Raw genomic sequence first — 16,336 nt, 5'->3', positions numbered from 1 at the left:
TGGAATATTTTCTAGAGATATACAGTTACCATTTGCTGTGTTTCCTATTTCTGTGTGTTATTAATTTTTTAAAAATAGCTTTAAATTGTTTTACAGTAGGATTATTATTATATCCACCACGAGAACGTATACTGCTAAATAATAACTCTAAATGATCTTGACTAACTTTATACGTTGGAATATATTCTAAAAAGTTATTATCAATGCAATTAAATTTGTACATATTTTGTAAACTTTCTATATTTATTAAAAACCCGAGAAAACCTGTTTTAACTTTCGAATTAAGTACTTTTACTTTTTTCTGCTCTTTAATAAGTTTTAATGTTTTAATATACTCTCTATATTTCTTAATTTTTTCAAAAATTTCTACATTATTGTCAACACTTATCGGTTTTTTGAAACCACATTGTCTTATATTTTTGCAATTGAAAATATCAAATAAATCATTAATAATAAAAGTAAATTTTATAGTTGCTGAGCAATCTTTAAATTGTGGTAATTGTAACAAATTTTTGCAAAATTCCAATGCTTTTGCAACTGATGTACTTAATAATTGACTCGCTAATTTGACTTTCATCTTGTTTTTATAAAAATCTATGTGTTTAGTTCTCAATTTATTACCAAGATGGAGACCTTCTTTTTCTTGTAATTGGTGTAACTTTTCAAAATATTCCCACTTTATTATATTTCCAGCACTATCTAAAAGTTCTTTTATAGTGCCAAGAATGTTTCTTATTAACTTTAACATATGGCAAGCATCAAGAAATACATTGACTTTGGTGTCTGCGGTTGGATGTTTGAACCATGTTTGGAAATTATTTGATTTTATGTCTAAGCTACAACCAAGATTCTGAAACATTTTAATGTTACTTGACAAACCATCACACGTTACTGATACTATTAACATGCCAGCTTCATACAGTGCAGTTAAACATTGTATTGTTAAATTTTGCTTTTGTTTTGTAGTAATACCGTTTATCAGATAGTAAGCAATAGGTAATTTCCAATTTTGATTTAAGCACACAACACAAAAAACTAACGCTTCTTTGGCAATTTTTGTCGTATCACATTCCACATGCATACCATAATCTACATATCCAACGAATTTATCTTTACAATAGTCGACATGCTGCCGTATTGCCATTTCGTCAAACATTAGCGCACCTACTAATCTATAAGAAACTGAATATGCGCGTCGTTTAATAGCCTCTATAGCCTCAGTATTAATACCAGGTTCTCCATCAACTGAACGATACCATCTGGCTAATGTTTTTGGATGTGGCAATGCGTTATAAAATTTATACCGAACATAATTATATGCTTTTGGAGAGTAATAATGAAGAGATAATGCAAACTGTCGCAAGCAAGGCTTATACACTCTAGATACAGGCAATTTTTTCCGTTTCCTTATTTCACGCTTTATTAATTCTTTGATACCTGCATCTAAATGTTGTAAAATATCGCTGTCTTCTGCTGTTAGTAGATTCTGTTTCTGCAGATCCTTTAATACATTCTTTAGTGTAGATAATTTCAGCCGTGTTTTTTACGCTCATAATGACTTATAGATAGTTTTCTTTTTAAATGTTTAATGTTATCTTTGTACATTTTTCGAATTTTAGTATTTATTGGTGAATTCATGATTCTGTCAGGAGATATACTAGTAGAACGACGCACCATTTTATTAGTATTACCTGTAACGATATACAATATTCATTATAGTAGTATTATTTATTTTATAGCATAAGCAGATATATTTATTTATATATTTATTTTTTATTTATACTAACCAGTGTTATTTTCTTCAATAAAAGTATTTTGATGATCTAAATCACTCGAAACTCTCTGCAGAGGAGGATTATTTGAATCTGTCTGAAGTACTGGATCATCTGAATCTATCTGAATTGAAGGCACATCTGAATTTGTCTTAATTGGAGGCTCATGTAAATTTTTCTGAATCGGAGGCTTATCTAAATTTGTCTGAATTGGAGGTTTATCTACATTTGTGTGAATTGTATATTCAGATTGCATTTCTATTTCAAGTAACTGAAAAAGACAAGTTAGCATAATATTTCTTTAGCCTGTATCAGACTATGCATTGAAGATTTAAATTTAGGATTGAAGATTAAAATTTGACCAATTAGGACAAAGAAATTTTGTTCTGATTTGTCAAATTCTAATCTTTAATCTTTACTCTTCAATTTTTAATGCGTAGTCTGATATGGGCTTTATAATTGTTACATTTAAGAAATAAAATATTATATAAATATCATTATATATGTATATATACATGTGGAACAGCAACTTTTTTTAATTTGCAATATTTATGATCAAGTTGATAATTCGTTTCTCTAAAATGAACGGAACAAACTGCAGCAGATTTTTGGCTCATAATTTTGCAAATGTAAGGCTTCGAGCCATTTCTTGCGCATCTCCATATTTTGAGGAAACCTAAAATAATATAAATAAGTACGTAAGAAAGAGGCAATAGGAGCGAGGAGATGTGAATCAAAATTATAAGTTTTTTATATAGGTGATGTGTCGCAGGTATATTGACATTAAGTACATTAGTAACATTCTATAAAATGACGGAAATTATAATAAAAATCTGAACGTTTCGATTCATGTTTTGAATCCTTTTCAGCATAATATATAAAATAAAATAAAATAAATAAGTGAATTACAAATAGATAAAAATGAAATTAATGAGAAAACATCGCATAATAAAGGCGTAAGCAATGTATGAACTAAAAATCGTGATCGTATTCGCATGATTAAATGGATCAATGCCTTAGAACCGCTGTACATATTTGTCGCATGTTAGTTGTATAAATTACATATATATAAAACGATCCAACTTGTTCGGCTCTTTTATTGAACGGCTTGCATAATAATCCCGCAAGGCAATTCTCCGAGGTTTCCAGACCGAGGGAGGTATGCAGTTAGATTGAGGGGTTAAGTCTGTATTAATAAAATGAGTATAATAAATACCTGTTTGTAATAAAGTTATTTACCGCTAGTTTGTGTATAATGGTGGTGACTCAGAAAAAGCTTACAGGATATGCATTCCGTTTGTGTGTTGTTGAATCTATGGTATATATATCGCGCAACTGATGTTTAACGTGTGGTTATGCCGATGGTACAGATGGTAATGAGCTTAAGGGCGAAAAATACATTTAAGATGGAAAGAGTTAGATAGGTGACATTAAATCTTAGGCAGTTTGTTTATTATATCATCGTAAATAGCTGGCAAACATTCTATATCTGTTTGTAGATTTATGCTGCTATTTGTCGTTTGATATATAACATTTCAGATATCAGTCTTTTTGTGTAATAGGGCTCATTGTCTAGTATTTGTGCATTGTCCCAGTCAAAGTCATGATTGTATGTTAGGCGGTGGTCAGTGAACACTGATTTGTTGTTATTGGGCTTCATTATGTTGGTCTTATGTTCTTTTATCCTAGTATTCAACCTTCTGCCTGTTTGACCAACATAAGAAGCGTCGCAATTTAGACAATTAATTTTGTATACCACGTTTGTTTTCATGGAAATAGGGACTAAAATAATATATATATATATTTTCATATATAAATTATATTTATTATATAAGTATATTAAATTAACTACATCAATTTATTTGCAAATATTTAATTTACATAATCTACATTTAAAATATTTTACTTACAAATGAAATGAAATGTTCCTATTTAGAACACGTTCCATCTCTACTTGTTCAACATTTTATTTATTTTTGTGTTTGCGATTTTTACATTTATACACAACACAAAACTCATTTTTATATCTCTAAACTTCGATGTTAGTATGTTCTTCACACTACTATTTAACACCATGTTTAACACAACATATATGTTAGGTTAGATATTGGCCGAACATTATCGAGTCTTAACGAAATAAACCGAGTTGGCACCGATGCTCTCTTCCCGTATCATCAGAGCACCTCTCGCCCTAAATAGGGCCTAACGGCTCTGTCTATAAAAGTCTATGGTCCGACTATATTTTGTATTTTTTGTATCAAATATTTGGGGTGGGAATCTATTGACCACGTCGTCAATTGGCCAGTTTAAAACGAGACTTTCTGATTGGTTAATCGTTGCTGATGACCCTAGGCATAAAGTTTATGGGATGTTGTTCTTTTCCACGATATAACTTTGGATAAAAAATCTTTGTTAACATAACATACTGGAGTATTTTAGCAACGTCAGACAAGTGGACGTATAACACACTTCGATTTGACGGAATCTACCATCACATTTCGTTTTTACTCACAATTAGAGTCCTATATAAACAGAGAAGCGACATCGGCGTCGCGATTTCTGATTGGTGATACCCCCACCTAATTGAAGCAGCCATATTGAGCCCCAAAGTGAAGATAAACTTATGCAGCATGCAGCATGTGTTTAGTCAGTGTTTAGGTTAGATATAATATTGTAATTGTCATTAGAAATAGACATCATATAATATATATGTATTTAATGTATAATATATATTTAATTTATATCGTTTATTTTTTAACTTTCAGTCTCTAAATATAATAATATAAAAAAATTAATATAATAAATATAAAGAGATGGTACGAGTGTGCGAAGTTTTTGGTTGTCTTGTTCGGGAAGGTTAAGGATTAAGATTATATATATATTCAATATAATTAAAATGATTGCATATGCAATACATTTATACACTTATATTTTTGCGTAACATTTTTAATTGTTATTATTATTTGAGAGAGGGAGAGAGAGAGAGAGAGAGAGAGAGAGAGAGAGAGAGAGAAAGAGAGATATTATCAGATATATTTAATAAAAAAACTGTAACACGTTTATAACCTCATATAAACGGAGTATGTGTTTATTAAAGTTCTGGAGCGAGCACAATATGGCGGTGCTGGAGGTGGTGGTGGGGGATCGATGTCGCTTCTCTGTTATATAGGACTCTACTCACAATCAGTAATCGGACACTCTGTATATAGTGTGTCCGTAGTGGTTCGCGTTTAACCGCTCGTTAGCAGATAAAGTATGTTAAACTGAGAAGAAAATTCGCAATAATTATTAAAAGTAATAAACAAAATTGTCTTGGCACGTGAGAAGCGGTAACCGCACGGGAGCGGCGAGTGACGGAGATGTGACACGTGACATATGATACTGCACCGAAAAGTATAATTTTGTTTTTTCAGTAATAGTAAAATGATGATGATGTCGCGTGTTGTGTGTAAGATACCCTGCGTATACAGGGTGTCCCATAATTCGCGAACCACCCGTCAGGTACAGGTAGAGTAGGTTAAACTGAGCAAAAAATGTTACAGGTAGTATAAGGTGTTAAGACGAAAAAAATCACACGCATTAAACGAAGCGCGCACTATGGCCGGTATTCATAGTCCGTTCTTATATTCAAGCTCGTCTTAAGTAAAGTCTTAAAATTCTATTCGGCCATCTGATTGGTTGAACGTAGTCTTAAGTCAACTAAAAACATATCTTAAAATGATCTTATATATAAGAACGGACTATGAATACCGGCCTATGTGTGTGACTTCAGGTTGTCAATGCAGAGCGTTCCTCTCACCGCACTAATCGTGGACAATCGCAACGTGGTTAATCGCGACGTGGTCAAACGCAACGTGGTTAAATGCAACGTGGTCAATCGCAACGTGGTCAATTGCAACGCGTGGTCAATCGCGAAGTGATCAAATGCGACGCATGGTCAATCGTAACATGGTCAAATGCAACGTAATCAATTGTAACATGGTCAATAGCAACGTAGTCAATCGCAACGTGGTCAATCGCAACGTGGTCAATCGCAACGTGTTCAAAAGCTACGTGGTCAAATGCAACGTGGTCAGTAGTGATATAATGAGGTTTCTAACTCGAGAGCTCGAGGGGGGTGCGGGGGTGGAGGGGACCCGCGGGCGCGGGGGGGGATGACGTCACGCAGGTCCGCGACGCGGTTTGTTAACGCGGGGTACGCGGGGAGGGGAGAGAGATCTGCGATACAGCTGTAGGTCCGCGACGCAGCCGGTAGACGAGGGGATTGCGGAGAGGGAAGAGAGGTCCGCGATGCAGCCGGTAGACGAGGGGATTGCGGAGAGGAGAGAGAGGTCCGCGGCGCGGCCGGCCGACGAGGGGTTTGCGGAGAGGGAAGAGAGGTCCGCGAGTAGGGAAATGGATAGAGAGAGACAGCGCGATAGGCGTTCGCAACGCGGTAGACGGAGACGCGTGGTATAGGATAGGATAAGGAGAGCGCTATGCGCATTGTACATAGCGTAGGACAATGAGAGCATAATGTGGTGGGAAAAGGAGAAGATTACAATAGGAAGATAGCGTGAGAGAGAAGGAATGAGGATGAGGGGAAAGGATAGCGGGACCGCGATAAGACGGAGGCTAAGGCGTACGCGAGAACGCAGATTAAATTTTTTTTTTATATTATTATATTATTATTATATATTATATTATTATTATATATTATATTATTATTATTATTACTAATTATATATATTAAATATAATCTAATCAATACTAAGTGGAGGAGGAAGAAGGATGAGATAGATAATGAAGGCGCAAAACATATACACATATTTATCATAAACAAAATATTTAATTATAAAAATGTGTATTTTTATACATATAGTGTGTGTGTGTGTGTATGTGTGTGTATGTGTGTGTTTGTGTGTGTGTGTGTGTTTTAAAAAATATAGATATAATATAAAAAATATTAAAAAATGTAAAATATAATATAATATATATAAAATATAAAATATGAAAAATCTAAAATTTAAAATTATAAAATATAAAATATAAAGAAAAAACTAAAAATAACTAAAAATAAGGCGGCAGGGTGACGGGGAACGCGCGACGGCTGCTTCTGTAACAGAAAAATGAACATTTATATTAGTACCTTAAAAATACACAAACTTTTGAGCGTATTATATAGAGATACTTACAATAGGGCTCCTCTCCGAACAATCTGTGGAGTATCCGAAATACGTTGACATTTTCTGCCTCCGCGTCTAAAAAAGCGGGAGCGGGGGCTGTAACAGAAAAGAAAAATAAACTTTTTTTTTTTATTAGTACCTTAAAAAATAAATATTTAAAATTTGAGCATATTTACGATAGGGTTTCTCTCCGAACAATCTGCGGAGACAGAAGATATCCGCGTCTAATTCGTGGGAGTAGGGATTATCGGCCCACAAATTTTCCCACTTCGCACACTCCTTGCGATAGGCCCGCACCCAGCGCACCTCCTGCATGTGCGCTATGCTGATGTACCCAGGGATCGGATCAACACCTATTTCGAAAATCTATTAAAAAAAACATAAATATATTATAAATAAAAAAGCGTATAAAAATAATAAAAACTACTTACATTTCCAAATAGGACATCCAGTAGCGCCTGGAATAGGGCGCGGACCATATTTCGCGCTCTTCGGAGTGCACGGCGATGGTATCGGCGATATGGCACCCATTCAGGTACCCGTAGGTTGCGGTACCCCGTCTCAAACATCGCCTCAATAAACGCCATAACTTGTGACATTTTTTAAATCTTTATAAAAAGAACTGCACTTCACAAATCAACTCACTGGATCACAGTCAGATACTTTATGCTAGTTCCAACGAGAGCTAGGTAACGTCTCGGTAAAAAAATGGGTAGGGGATCTGCATGACATAAGAGTTAGCAACAAATGCTTACTCTTATGTCATGCAGATCCCCTACCCATTTTTTTACCGAGACGTTACCTAGCTCTCGTTGGAACTAGCATAAAGTATCTGACTGTGATCCAGTGAGTTGATTTGTGAAGTGCAGTTCTTTTTATAAAGATTTAAAAAATGTCACTTACTCTTCACAACTGACAAAAAAATTAAAAGCTGACGCGGACTGTCGCTCTACACAGCATTCATACAGATAATTATAATTGAATAGCATAAAAAATATAAAATATACAATATAAAATAGATAATATAAAAGATAAAAAAAAAATTAAAATAAGGATAGGGAGGGAGAGCGCACCACAGCGTCTTCTGAAAAAAACATCATTATTAATATCTTTAAAATTTTATAAATGATAAATACATACACAAATCATGCAGAACTTTTTTGTTTACCATATGTGTGTATTAATTGCGTGAGAGGCAAATCGCTTTCTTCTTTCTTCTAAAAAGTCTATCCTTCTTATTCTTTTTATCAGTAGCAGCCTCACTTTTCGAAGATACCTTATTTCCGGAACATCTTCAAATTGCATAAATTCTATCAGTATTTTCCTTGACCACATCGCATAAAAAGTCTATTTTGTCACGGATCTCGAAAAACAGTTTTAACGATCTCGTATGAGTCTTTGGCAAACCAATTTCACAATTTCGCAAAAACTGCGCCACAGAAGTCACAGAGCCACCGATGGCGTCGGAGTGTTCTCTCCACTGCATCTTATCGCGACACTTACACAATAATAGTTTTTATTTTTAATGCATTAGTCTTCTTTCGTACAAAACGGACAAAAATTGCACGATATTAATTGATACAGCGGTCTCAGACATCTACCACATTCATATAAATCATGGATTTGCTGATAAATTTCACTTTAATGTGTGCGCACCACATCATTCCCAATCTGTGACCTTTCCGGTAATAGCATGAAACACGATATACAATGTTTAACAGAAATCCCAGGTTTATAATAAAAAGATATAATGCACAGCCGTTTCATTTCATTATATATACGAACTTGTACATCGTCTAACGTATGAATAATAGGTTCCACAACATCACTGAAATCACTAGAATTACCGTCAAGAACACTATCGTGTAAGGATTCTACATCCGAATCAGAATGCTCGGACGAAAAGTCCATCGAATCGGACGACTCGGCAAACTCGAACGAATCGGATGAATCGGATGAAATGTTCACCAAGAGTGAATCAGGCGACTCGAACGAATCGGATGAAATGTCCATCAAGTCATCCATAAGCACAAAGTTTTTATCAGATATATAAAAAAAATGTCACAAGGATGACCGCAAACTCGCGTTTTTCTTCCAAACTCGCTTTATCAGATGCGACAAGATTGTCACAAGGATGGTCGCAAACTCTTTTATAGCACACGCTCCACCCAAATATATATATTTTAATCTCACATCTCTCATCTCCGTCTAACTCGAGTATCACGTCTCATCTCCCTCTAACTCGAGTATCACGTCTCATCTCCTTCTAACTCGAGTATCACGTCTCATCTACATCAGCATTTTCAACATCTTTAGCAGAATGAATGTAGATCCAACTATATACATCATACGTTTTATAAAGAATAGGCGAAGAAAGAAATAATAAAAATTAATAATAAAAACGGTAATTTATTTATTGCAAACATTATAGAGTAAATCATTACAGCACATGTTAACAATTCATAATCTATGAGTGATTTGCCGTCAAACGTATCACTCTCACGTATCACTTTTACCGCATCGTAAACATTAGTGATATTGTTGCGTTGCAAAACGCTAACAAATTGTTTAAACTTTTCATTAATAATATATGTATTCTGACACAGCCAGAAATGCATATGATCGATACATCTTCAAAATCGAATAAATGCACCAATGTTTGCGGATGTATATACAAAGAATTATTAGACAATGTTAATTTAACAATCTTGGAATCAGTTAATGTAATCATTTGGATAGATAGATCGCAGATCCATAATAGCTCACTTTCAGTCGATTGTACATGTCGTTCAATATCGGCACGTTTCTGCATCAATGAGTGCCAGGTAACGATAGGCAATACTATTTGATTGCCTCGGTTATCACCAACAAGTAATTCCACTTATGACATAGCTCCGACGCTTATTCCAATCTCCAAGTATTTGTATGATGTCGGGGTTAGAGCATATCTTCTTCTCAATATACGACCCGCGCGACGAGACTCGGATGAAATGCTACAAAATTTTAGAAAAATGTTATTAAAAATATAATATTAATATATAAATATTAAAAATATTATTTAAAACTAATATGAATAATAAAAATATTATTTAAAAAATAAAACTTACTCTTTCTTTGGCAGAGTGTCCATAATCGGGACGTAATAATTCATGTTGCTTCCTTTAGCAGAGACCACAAACGATTGACACGATACTAAATTATTTTAAGTATTAAAACACAATTTAGCACTACATACTGCAATGTGAAGGGGGTTATTGTTCACAATTTAGCACTACAAATTGTAATGTGGAGGGAGTGATTCATACAGCAAGTTTTTTTTCTCCAAGCGCCTATATACAGCTGCTAATTAATAATTACATCTCCAAAGATTTTAGTTGAATGCGCTTAAAATTTTCCATGCGTCGAAGTGCGACAACATTTTCTGATGAAATCACACCTAAATATTCTAAATGTACGTGACAAATTATCAAAAAGTAACTCGCAGCTGTATGTAATTTGAAACTACAAATTATCCATGCGCTAACGAATCTTACTAAAATGTTTAAAGTGTGCGTGATAAATCCGCAGCTGCATGTAATTTAAAACTGCAAAACTTTCGAGCGCCGATGTGCAGCTGCTAATTTTCGAAATACAGCAAAAAAATTTTTTCGGCATAACGTCATCGTTAGATGACAAATCCGCAACTGCATGTAATTTGAAACTACAAATTATCCATGCACTAACGAATCTTACTAAAATGTTTAAAGTGTGCGTGGCAAATCGCGAAATGACAACTATATGTAATTTGAAGCTGCGGATCTTCCGAGCGCCGATATACGGCTGCTAATATTGGAAATATGACAAATCTTTGAGATGACGTGACCCATAGGTGACAATCCAACGAGATATCTGCAGCTACATGTAATTTGAAACTGCAAAACTTTTGAGCGCCGATGTGCAGCTGCTAATTTTCGAAATACAGCAAAAAAATTTTTTCGACATAACGTCATCGTTAGATGACAAATCGCGACATGCGTGATAGAAACGTCTATGAATCGCGATATAAAATCGCTGCAAAGAGGTGCACCTCCATTATTTTCGAGTCGTGCATCTTGTTCGGTCTGAAAAACATGGCGGAGCAAATTGTGTAGGAGCAATCCACCCGGGTAAATTCAGTGGAGGAGTACATTGCGTTGGAGGCGCAATGTAACGAATGTATCGAGTCGTTGGAAGAACAAAGTCGAATTAAACGACCACGATTATCAATCGGAAATCGACAATCACTGATTGCTCGAATCGCGCGACTCGAAGGACTGAAAAATGTGTTGCGCAGGCGTTTCGTACACGCGGGTGCAGGATGCAGTTCGCGAGAAAATGGATTGATTTAGCGAGAGATCGATATGGCGTTCGAAGATCGTATCTTGACTCTGGTGCGGTTATAAATTATAATCATATTGAACCTCATCAATTTTTGGAAGAGGCGAGCGACATTGTGCTCGAGCATGTGCGAGATGTTATGCAAAAACACAGCAGTGTGAAAGTGAATACAGCGTTTAACAGCGAGTTTGTGACAGGCGATAAGCGCGCCAATAAATCAATCAATACAAGAAACTTTGAACTCTTTCATACATCCGATTTACGCGAGTGGTATGAGCGGCGAATCGTCGAGCCCACCCTTGCATCGCTCGAAGAATTTCAGGAACGCGATAGCGGATGGGCATTATCGCGTATATTAAATTTGACTGTAAATATAAATAAATATAATCCTATGTGCGCAGGATGTTGCGTGCATTAAATAAACAATTACCGCGAAAGATAATAATAAAACGAGCAGTGGTTAACGTGCAATCTCAAGACAATGCATGTTTTGCGTGGGCGGTGGTGGCTGCTCTGTATCCAGTTGAAAGAAACACAGACCGACAATCATCGTACCCACATTATACAACAGTACTGAATCTCCAAGATATTGAGTTTCCAGTTACTCTTAATCAAATTAAAAAATTTGAAATTTATAATGACATTTCAATCAATGTGTATACCATCGAGAATGAAAACATTATCTCGTTACACCTTACGGAGCAAAAGAGGGACAAGCACGTCAACTTGCTCTACGTGCAAGATGCGCGAGATATCGGACATTTTGTGTGGATCAAGAATTTATCCAGGCTCGTGAGTTCGCAACTCAGCAAACACAAGAATAAAAAATATATCTGCGATCGGTATGTATACTTAATAAAACTGTCTAAAAATATTTAAAATAAGGATATAAAAAAAAATTTTAACTTTTATTTTACAGATGTATGCACTATTTTCACTCGGACGAGAAACTACAGTCGCATACAGTAGACTGTGGAGAGATGAACGACTGCGCTATCCGGTTACCGAGCGATAAGGACAGGCGGCTCGCATTCGCCAACTACAACAGGAAGGAGCGACTACCTTTCGTCGTGTATGCCGATCTGGAGTGCGTTTTGGTGAAAAAAGAAGAAGAAAATGTTTATCAACATCACCAAGTATTTAGTATCGTTTATTATGTACATTGCTCGTACGATAATTCATTATTCGCGTATCATTCTCGTCGCGAAGCCAATTGCGTTGCGTGGTTCGCCGACAAACTTAAAAATTTGGCGCAACGTGTAGAAAATATTTTAACAACCAATGTCCCCATGGTAAATTTAACGCAAGATGAATGGAAAGAATTTCGAAGCGCGACTCAGTGTCATATATGTGAGAAACCATTCGTGGAAGATGATAATACGCGCGTACGCGATCATTGTCATTTGACCGGACGGTACAGAGGTCCCGCGCATTCAAATTGCAATCTAAATTACAAAGAATCTTTTTACATTCCAATAGTATTTCACAATTTATCCCGTTATGATTCTCATTTTATAATCGAGGAAATAGCCACAGCGTTCGAAGGGGGAATCGATTTACTTCCGATAACAAAAGAAAAATATTTTTCATTTACAAAACATGTTAAGGGTACGAAAGACAAACCGGAAAATCACATTAAATTACGTTTCATAGATTCATATAAATTTCTCACAACAAGTCTCGACAAATTGGCATCTTTTCTGAGCAAGGATAAACTCAAAATTTTACAAATGGAATTTAAAAATTTATCCGCCGACGATTTCAATTTACTGACAAGAAAAGGCGTCTTCCCGTACGAATACATTGACTGCGTAGATAAATTGCAAGATGCGTGTTTACCATCGCGAGAATCATTTTACAGCTCCTTGACAAGTAACACAGTATCCGAGAGCGATTACGCGCACGCTGAAATTGTGTGGAAGCGATTCTCAATTCGAACGCTAGGCGAATATAGCGATTTATACCTCAAAACTGATGTCTTGTTATTAGCCGACATTTTTGAAAATTTCCGCGAGAGTTGTATCAAGAGTTATGGGCTCGACCCCGCGTATTATTATACTCTTCCCGGCTACACGTGGGACGCCATGTTAAAGCATACGAAAATTATATTTGAATTACTCACAGACATTGACATGGTTATGTTTATCGAACGAGATATACGCGGTGGTCTGAGTCAATGTTCCAACAGGTACGCGCGTGCTAATAACAAATATATGCAATCGTATGACTCATCGTAACCATCAACGTACTTGATGTATTTCGATGTTAATAATTTATACGGATGGGCAATGTGTCAACCATTGCCCTATGCCGATTTTCAGTGGGTCGATAATGTTTTCAATTTTGATATATCATCGATCGCGCTCGATTCGTCTACAGGCTACATCCTCGAAGTCGATCTCGAGTATTCGCAACATCTTCACGATTCGCACATTGACCTACTGTTGTTTTTCTTTTCTTGCATGTTTGATCGTGGCATATTTCATAATAATGTAAAAGTTCATGTATAATTCTTTATGTATCTTTTCCTGAGTCAACCTTGCGTCAAAGCCGGCGCTAGTCAGACACAGAGCGTTATCTCGCACATACGTTCTTAGTAATCCGTTCCATTCATAGTATGCATTATTCGACATACCGAGCAATACTCCAAATTTATTAATTGACATTTCAATATGAAATGTTTTGACAGAATGACTAGTATCGTCAACATGTTGTTTAATTTATAATAAGACCCGCCTCGCGAAGCTCTTCGATAATTGACATGATTTCATTGCCGTGAGCATTGTTACCTGCTCGACGCGAAGTTTCCAGCAGCCGCAAACGATCTACCAATTCGTTGGGATCGTTCCAATGCACGTATTCAATTTTATTCTCACTCAGTGTCATAGTGCGTGGTAGGTTTATACCTTTCCCAATTTTTCTTTTGATAGGAAGTAATGAAGCGATTATATATTTATATTTGTATCCTTTGTTACCTAATACTGGATTACGCACATTACTATCACGTCTATGCGCGTTTGTTGCCAGTAATATACTTTTATATTTATGCATATCGTTCTCTGTATATACAGCATCGTCGGGAATTCTCTTAAAAATTAATTCATAGAGACCCGGCGTCCCCGCATATTTCATTCCATTGATGATTATATTATCATTCTTATCCACTTCGAAATGTTTATCGCCGAGCATCATTCCTTCATCGGAAAATTTAACACCGTATATGTAATCCATCTCGTTATTTACATCTTGGCCTAAAATTGCTCCGATATATCTTTGTCCGAGCGGACCAAGATGTTCTCGCAACATATTCAGACCTTCGGATGTTTGTAATTGACGTTGAACCGACGTCACAACCGCTTCGGGTGTGGTCTCAAAAATTTCTTCGACGGAAGGAGACGAGATTATTTGAGGTTGTTGTACAGCTTTTATCGGAGTCGATTGTTTCATTCGCTTTGATTAATTTGGTGTAGAAGTTATCAATGAATCGTTTGATCGTTTCCGTCCCCCATTTGATATTTTTTCATAAGTTAGTGAAATGTTTGATCGTTTCTGCTTTATGCTCTCTTGTTCTTCTCTGGGTATACCAAACGACTCCACTTTCGATGCATCAGATTCTACATCGATGGTATTCTCAACAATTTGTTTTAGAGGTTCAGCGATTGGCTTAAAATGTCTCTCCAAAGCGACGTCTTCCTCAATTTTACCAGTTTTTAAAGCGTGATATTTTTTGCGAATTGATTCGCTCGTTTTTGCAATCTTTCTCACAATCTTTTCACGTTCATCATCAGCATCATTGTTGTTTATCATGATGAATATTTTGTAGACGTTGTTAGACTGATGTGTCGACAGCGACCTAACCTCTCTACGGTATCGCAAATTCATTAAATCCTTTTCTATATCGTCCATTGGTCAGCGAGCTGTCTTTATCAATAACTACGAATCCATACTTGTGCTGCCAGCATTTCTGGCATAATGCGTGAAAATCGTTGTATGACATGTCAGTATTTACATGATCGTTGTACACATGTTTCAGGTTTGTACTATCCTGTTGAAATAAAATCAACAGATTCGCATTGTCGCGTATAAGATGCTTGGGTATCTTGGCATACGTTTGATAAAGATAGAAACAGTCGACGCTCGAGTGTCGACCCATTGCAAAGTACTCTCTTATCGTATCTTGTTTATCGCACGCCACCTCATCAAAGATAAAAATGGAATTCAGAAGCGCCTCGCTTGAAGCAACGACTTCACTATTATTAGAGAATGTGAAATAACCAATTTCGTCTATCGGTGTCAATAAATTTTCCAAATATTGATATTCCTGGATATCAGTTTTGCGGACCGGGAACTCGTTTAAAAGAACGATTGGCTAGAGGCGATCAAGGTATCAATCCATTGGACGCTGCGTGTCGCGACCACGATATAGCTTACTCGCGAAGCAACGACCTCGGCGAACGACACGTTGCGGATCGTATACTAGCTGTGAAGGCGCAGGAACGTATTACCGCGAGGGATTCGACTCTTGGTGAAAGAGCGGCTGCTACGGCTGTTTGGACGGCCATGAAGGCAAAAACGAAATTTGGTATGGGAATGAAGATGAAAAAATCACCGAAAAAGAAAAAGATGTTAAAAAAACGAATACTTCCAGTAGCGAAGCGTGGTGGTATTTTACCGATTTTACCATTGTTGGGAGTAGTCGGTTCTTTGGCTGGTGGAGCAGCGGGAATCGCAAAGGCTGTAAACGATAGCAAGGCTGCGCAACGCCAATTCGAAGAAATGCAACGTCACAATCGTACTATGGAAGGTCGTGGACTTTATCTCGCTCCATACAAGCGTGGACAGGGGTTCTCAACGACTGCTAAGAAAAAAAAACATTAAAAATGCCTGCGGGTGTAACAACTAATGTACAATTGGAACAACTTGCAAGATGTATGCATATACCGTTCTTTAGAGGCGTTTTCATGCGCAATAATTTACCGATAAGCGGCGTGCGACGAAACGAGAGCTGCATTGTCAATTTGGATGACGTTGAGGATCCTGGTA

The 16,336-nt window shown here is 36.3% G+C and overlaps 2 protein-coding genes, 1 long non-coding RNA gene and 1 pseudogene across 3 annotated transcripts; 1 reads left to right on the top strand and 3 right to left on the bottom strand.

Moving 5' to 3' along the window:
* Nucleotides 1–118: 118 nt before the first annotated feature.
* LOC140665149 (uncharacterized) lies at nucleotides 119–3,113 on the bottom strand. The gene is made up of 5 exons (XM_072890902.1): nucleotides 3,012–3,113; nucleotides 2,288–2,448; nucleotides 1,788–2,043; nucleotides 1,438–1,691; nucleotides 119–850 (listed from the first exon to the last, which is right to left on the bottom strand). The coding sequence occupies exons 2-4, from the start codon at nucleotides 2,387–2,389 to the stop codon at nucleotides 1,531–1,533; spliced, it is 519 nt and encodes a 172-aa protein (XP_072747003.1). The 5' UTR covers nucleotides 2,390–2,448; nucleotides 3,012–3,113; the 3' UTR covers nucleotides 119–850; nucleotides 1,438–1,530.
* Nucleotides 3,114–6,830: 3,717 nt separating this feature from the next.
* LOC140664615 (uncharacterized) lies at nucleotides 6,831–7,186 on the bottom strand. The gene is made up of 3 exons (XR_012046478.1): nucleotides 7,114–7,186; nucleotides 6,947–7,033; nucleotides 6,831–6,867 (listed from the first exon to the last, which is right to left on the bottom strand). It is a non-coding gene; the product is annotated as an uncharacterized lncRNA (long non-coding RNA).
* Nucleotides 7,187–10,605: 3,419 nt separating this feature from the next.
* Nucleotides 10,606–12,172, top strand: LOC140664960 (uncharacterized; annotated as a pseudogene).
* Nucleotides 12,173–14,008: 1,836 nt separating this feature from the next.
* LOC140664959 (uncharacterized) lies at nucleotides 14,009–14,740 on the bottom strand. Its single transcript, XM_072890606.1, has one exon. The coding sequence runs from the start codon at nucleotides 14,738–14,740 to the stop codon at nucleotides 14,009–14,011; it is 732 nt and encodes a 243-aa protein (XP_072746707.1).
* Between the last annotated feature and the right edge of the window lie 1,596 nt (nucleotides 14,741–16,336).

This window comes from Anoplolepis gracilipes, chromosome 4 (genome assembly GCF_047496725.1).
Source record: "Anoplolepis gracilipes chromosome 4, ASM4749672v1, whole genome shotgun sequence".
Taxonomy (NCBI): domain Eukaryota; kingdom Metazoa; phylum Arthropoda; class Insecta; order Hymenoptera; family Formicidae; genus Anoplolepis; species Anoplolepis gracilipes.
Note: the sequence above shows the minus strand (reverse complement) of the source record. Positions and strands in the feature narration are given on the sequence as shown.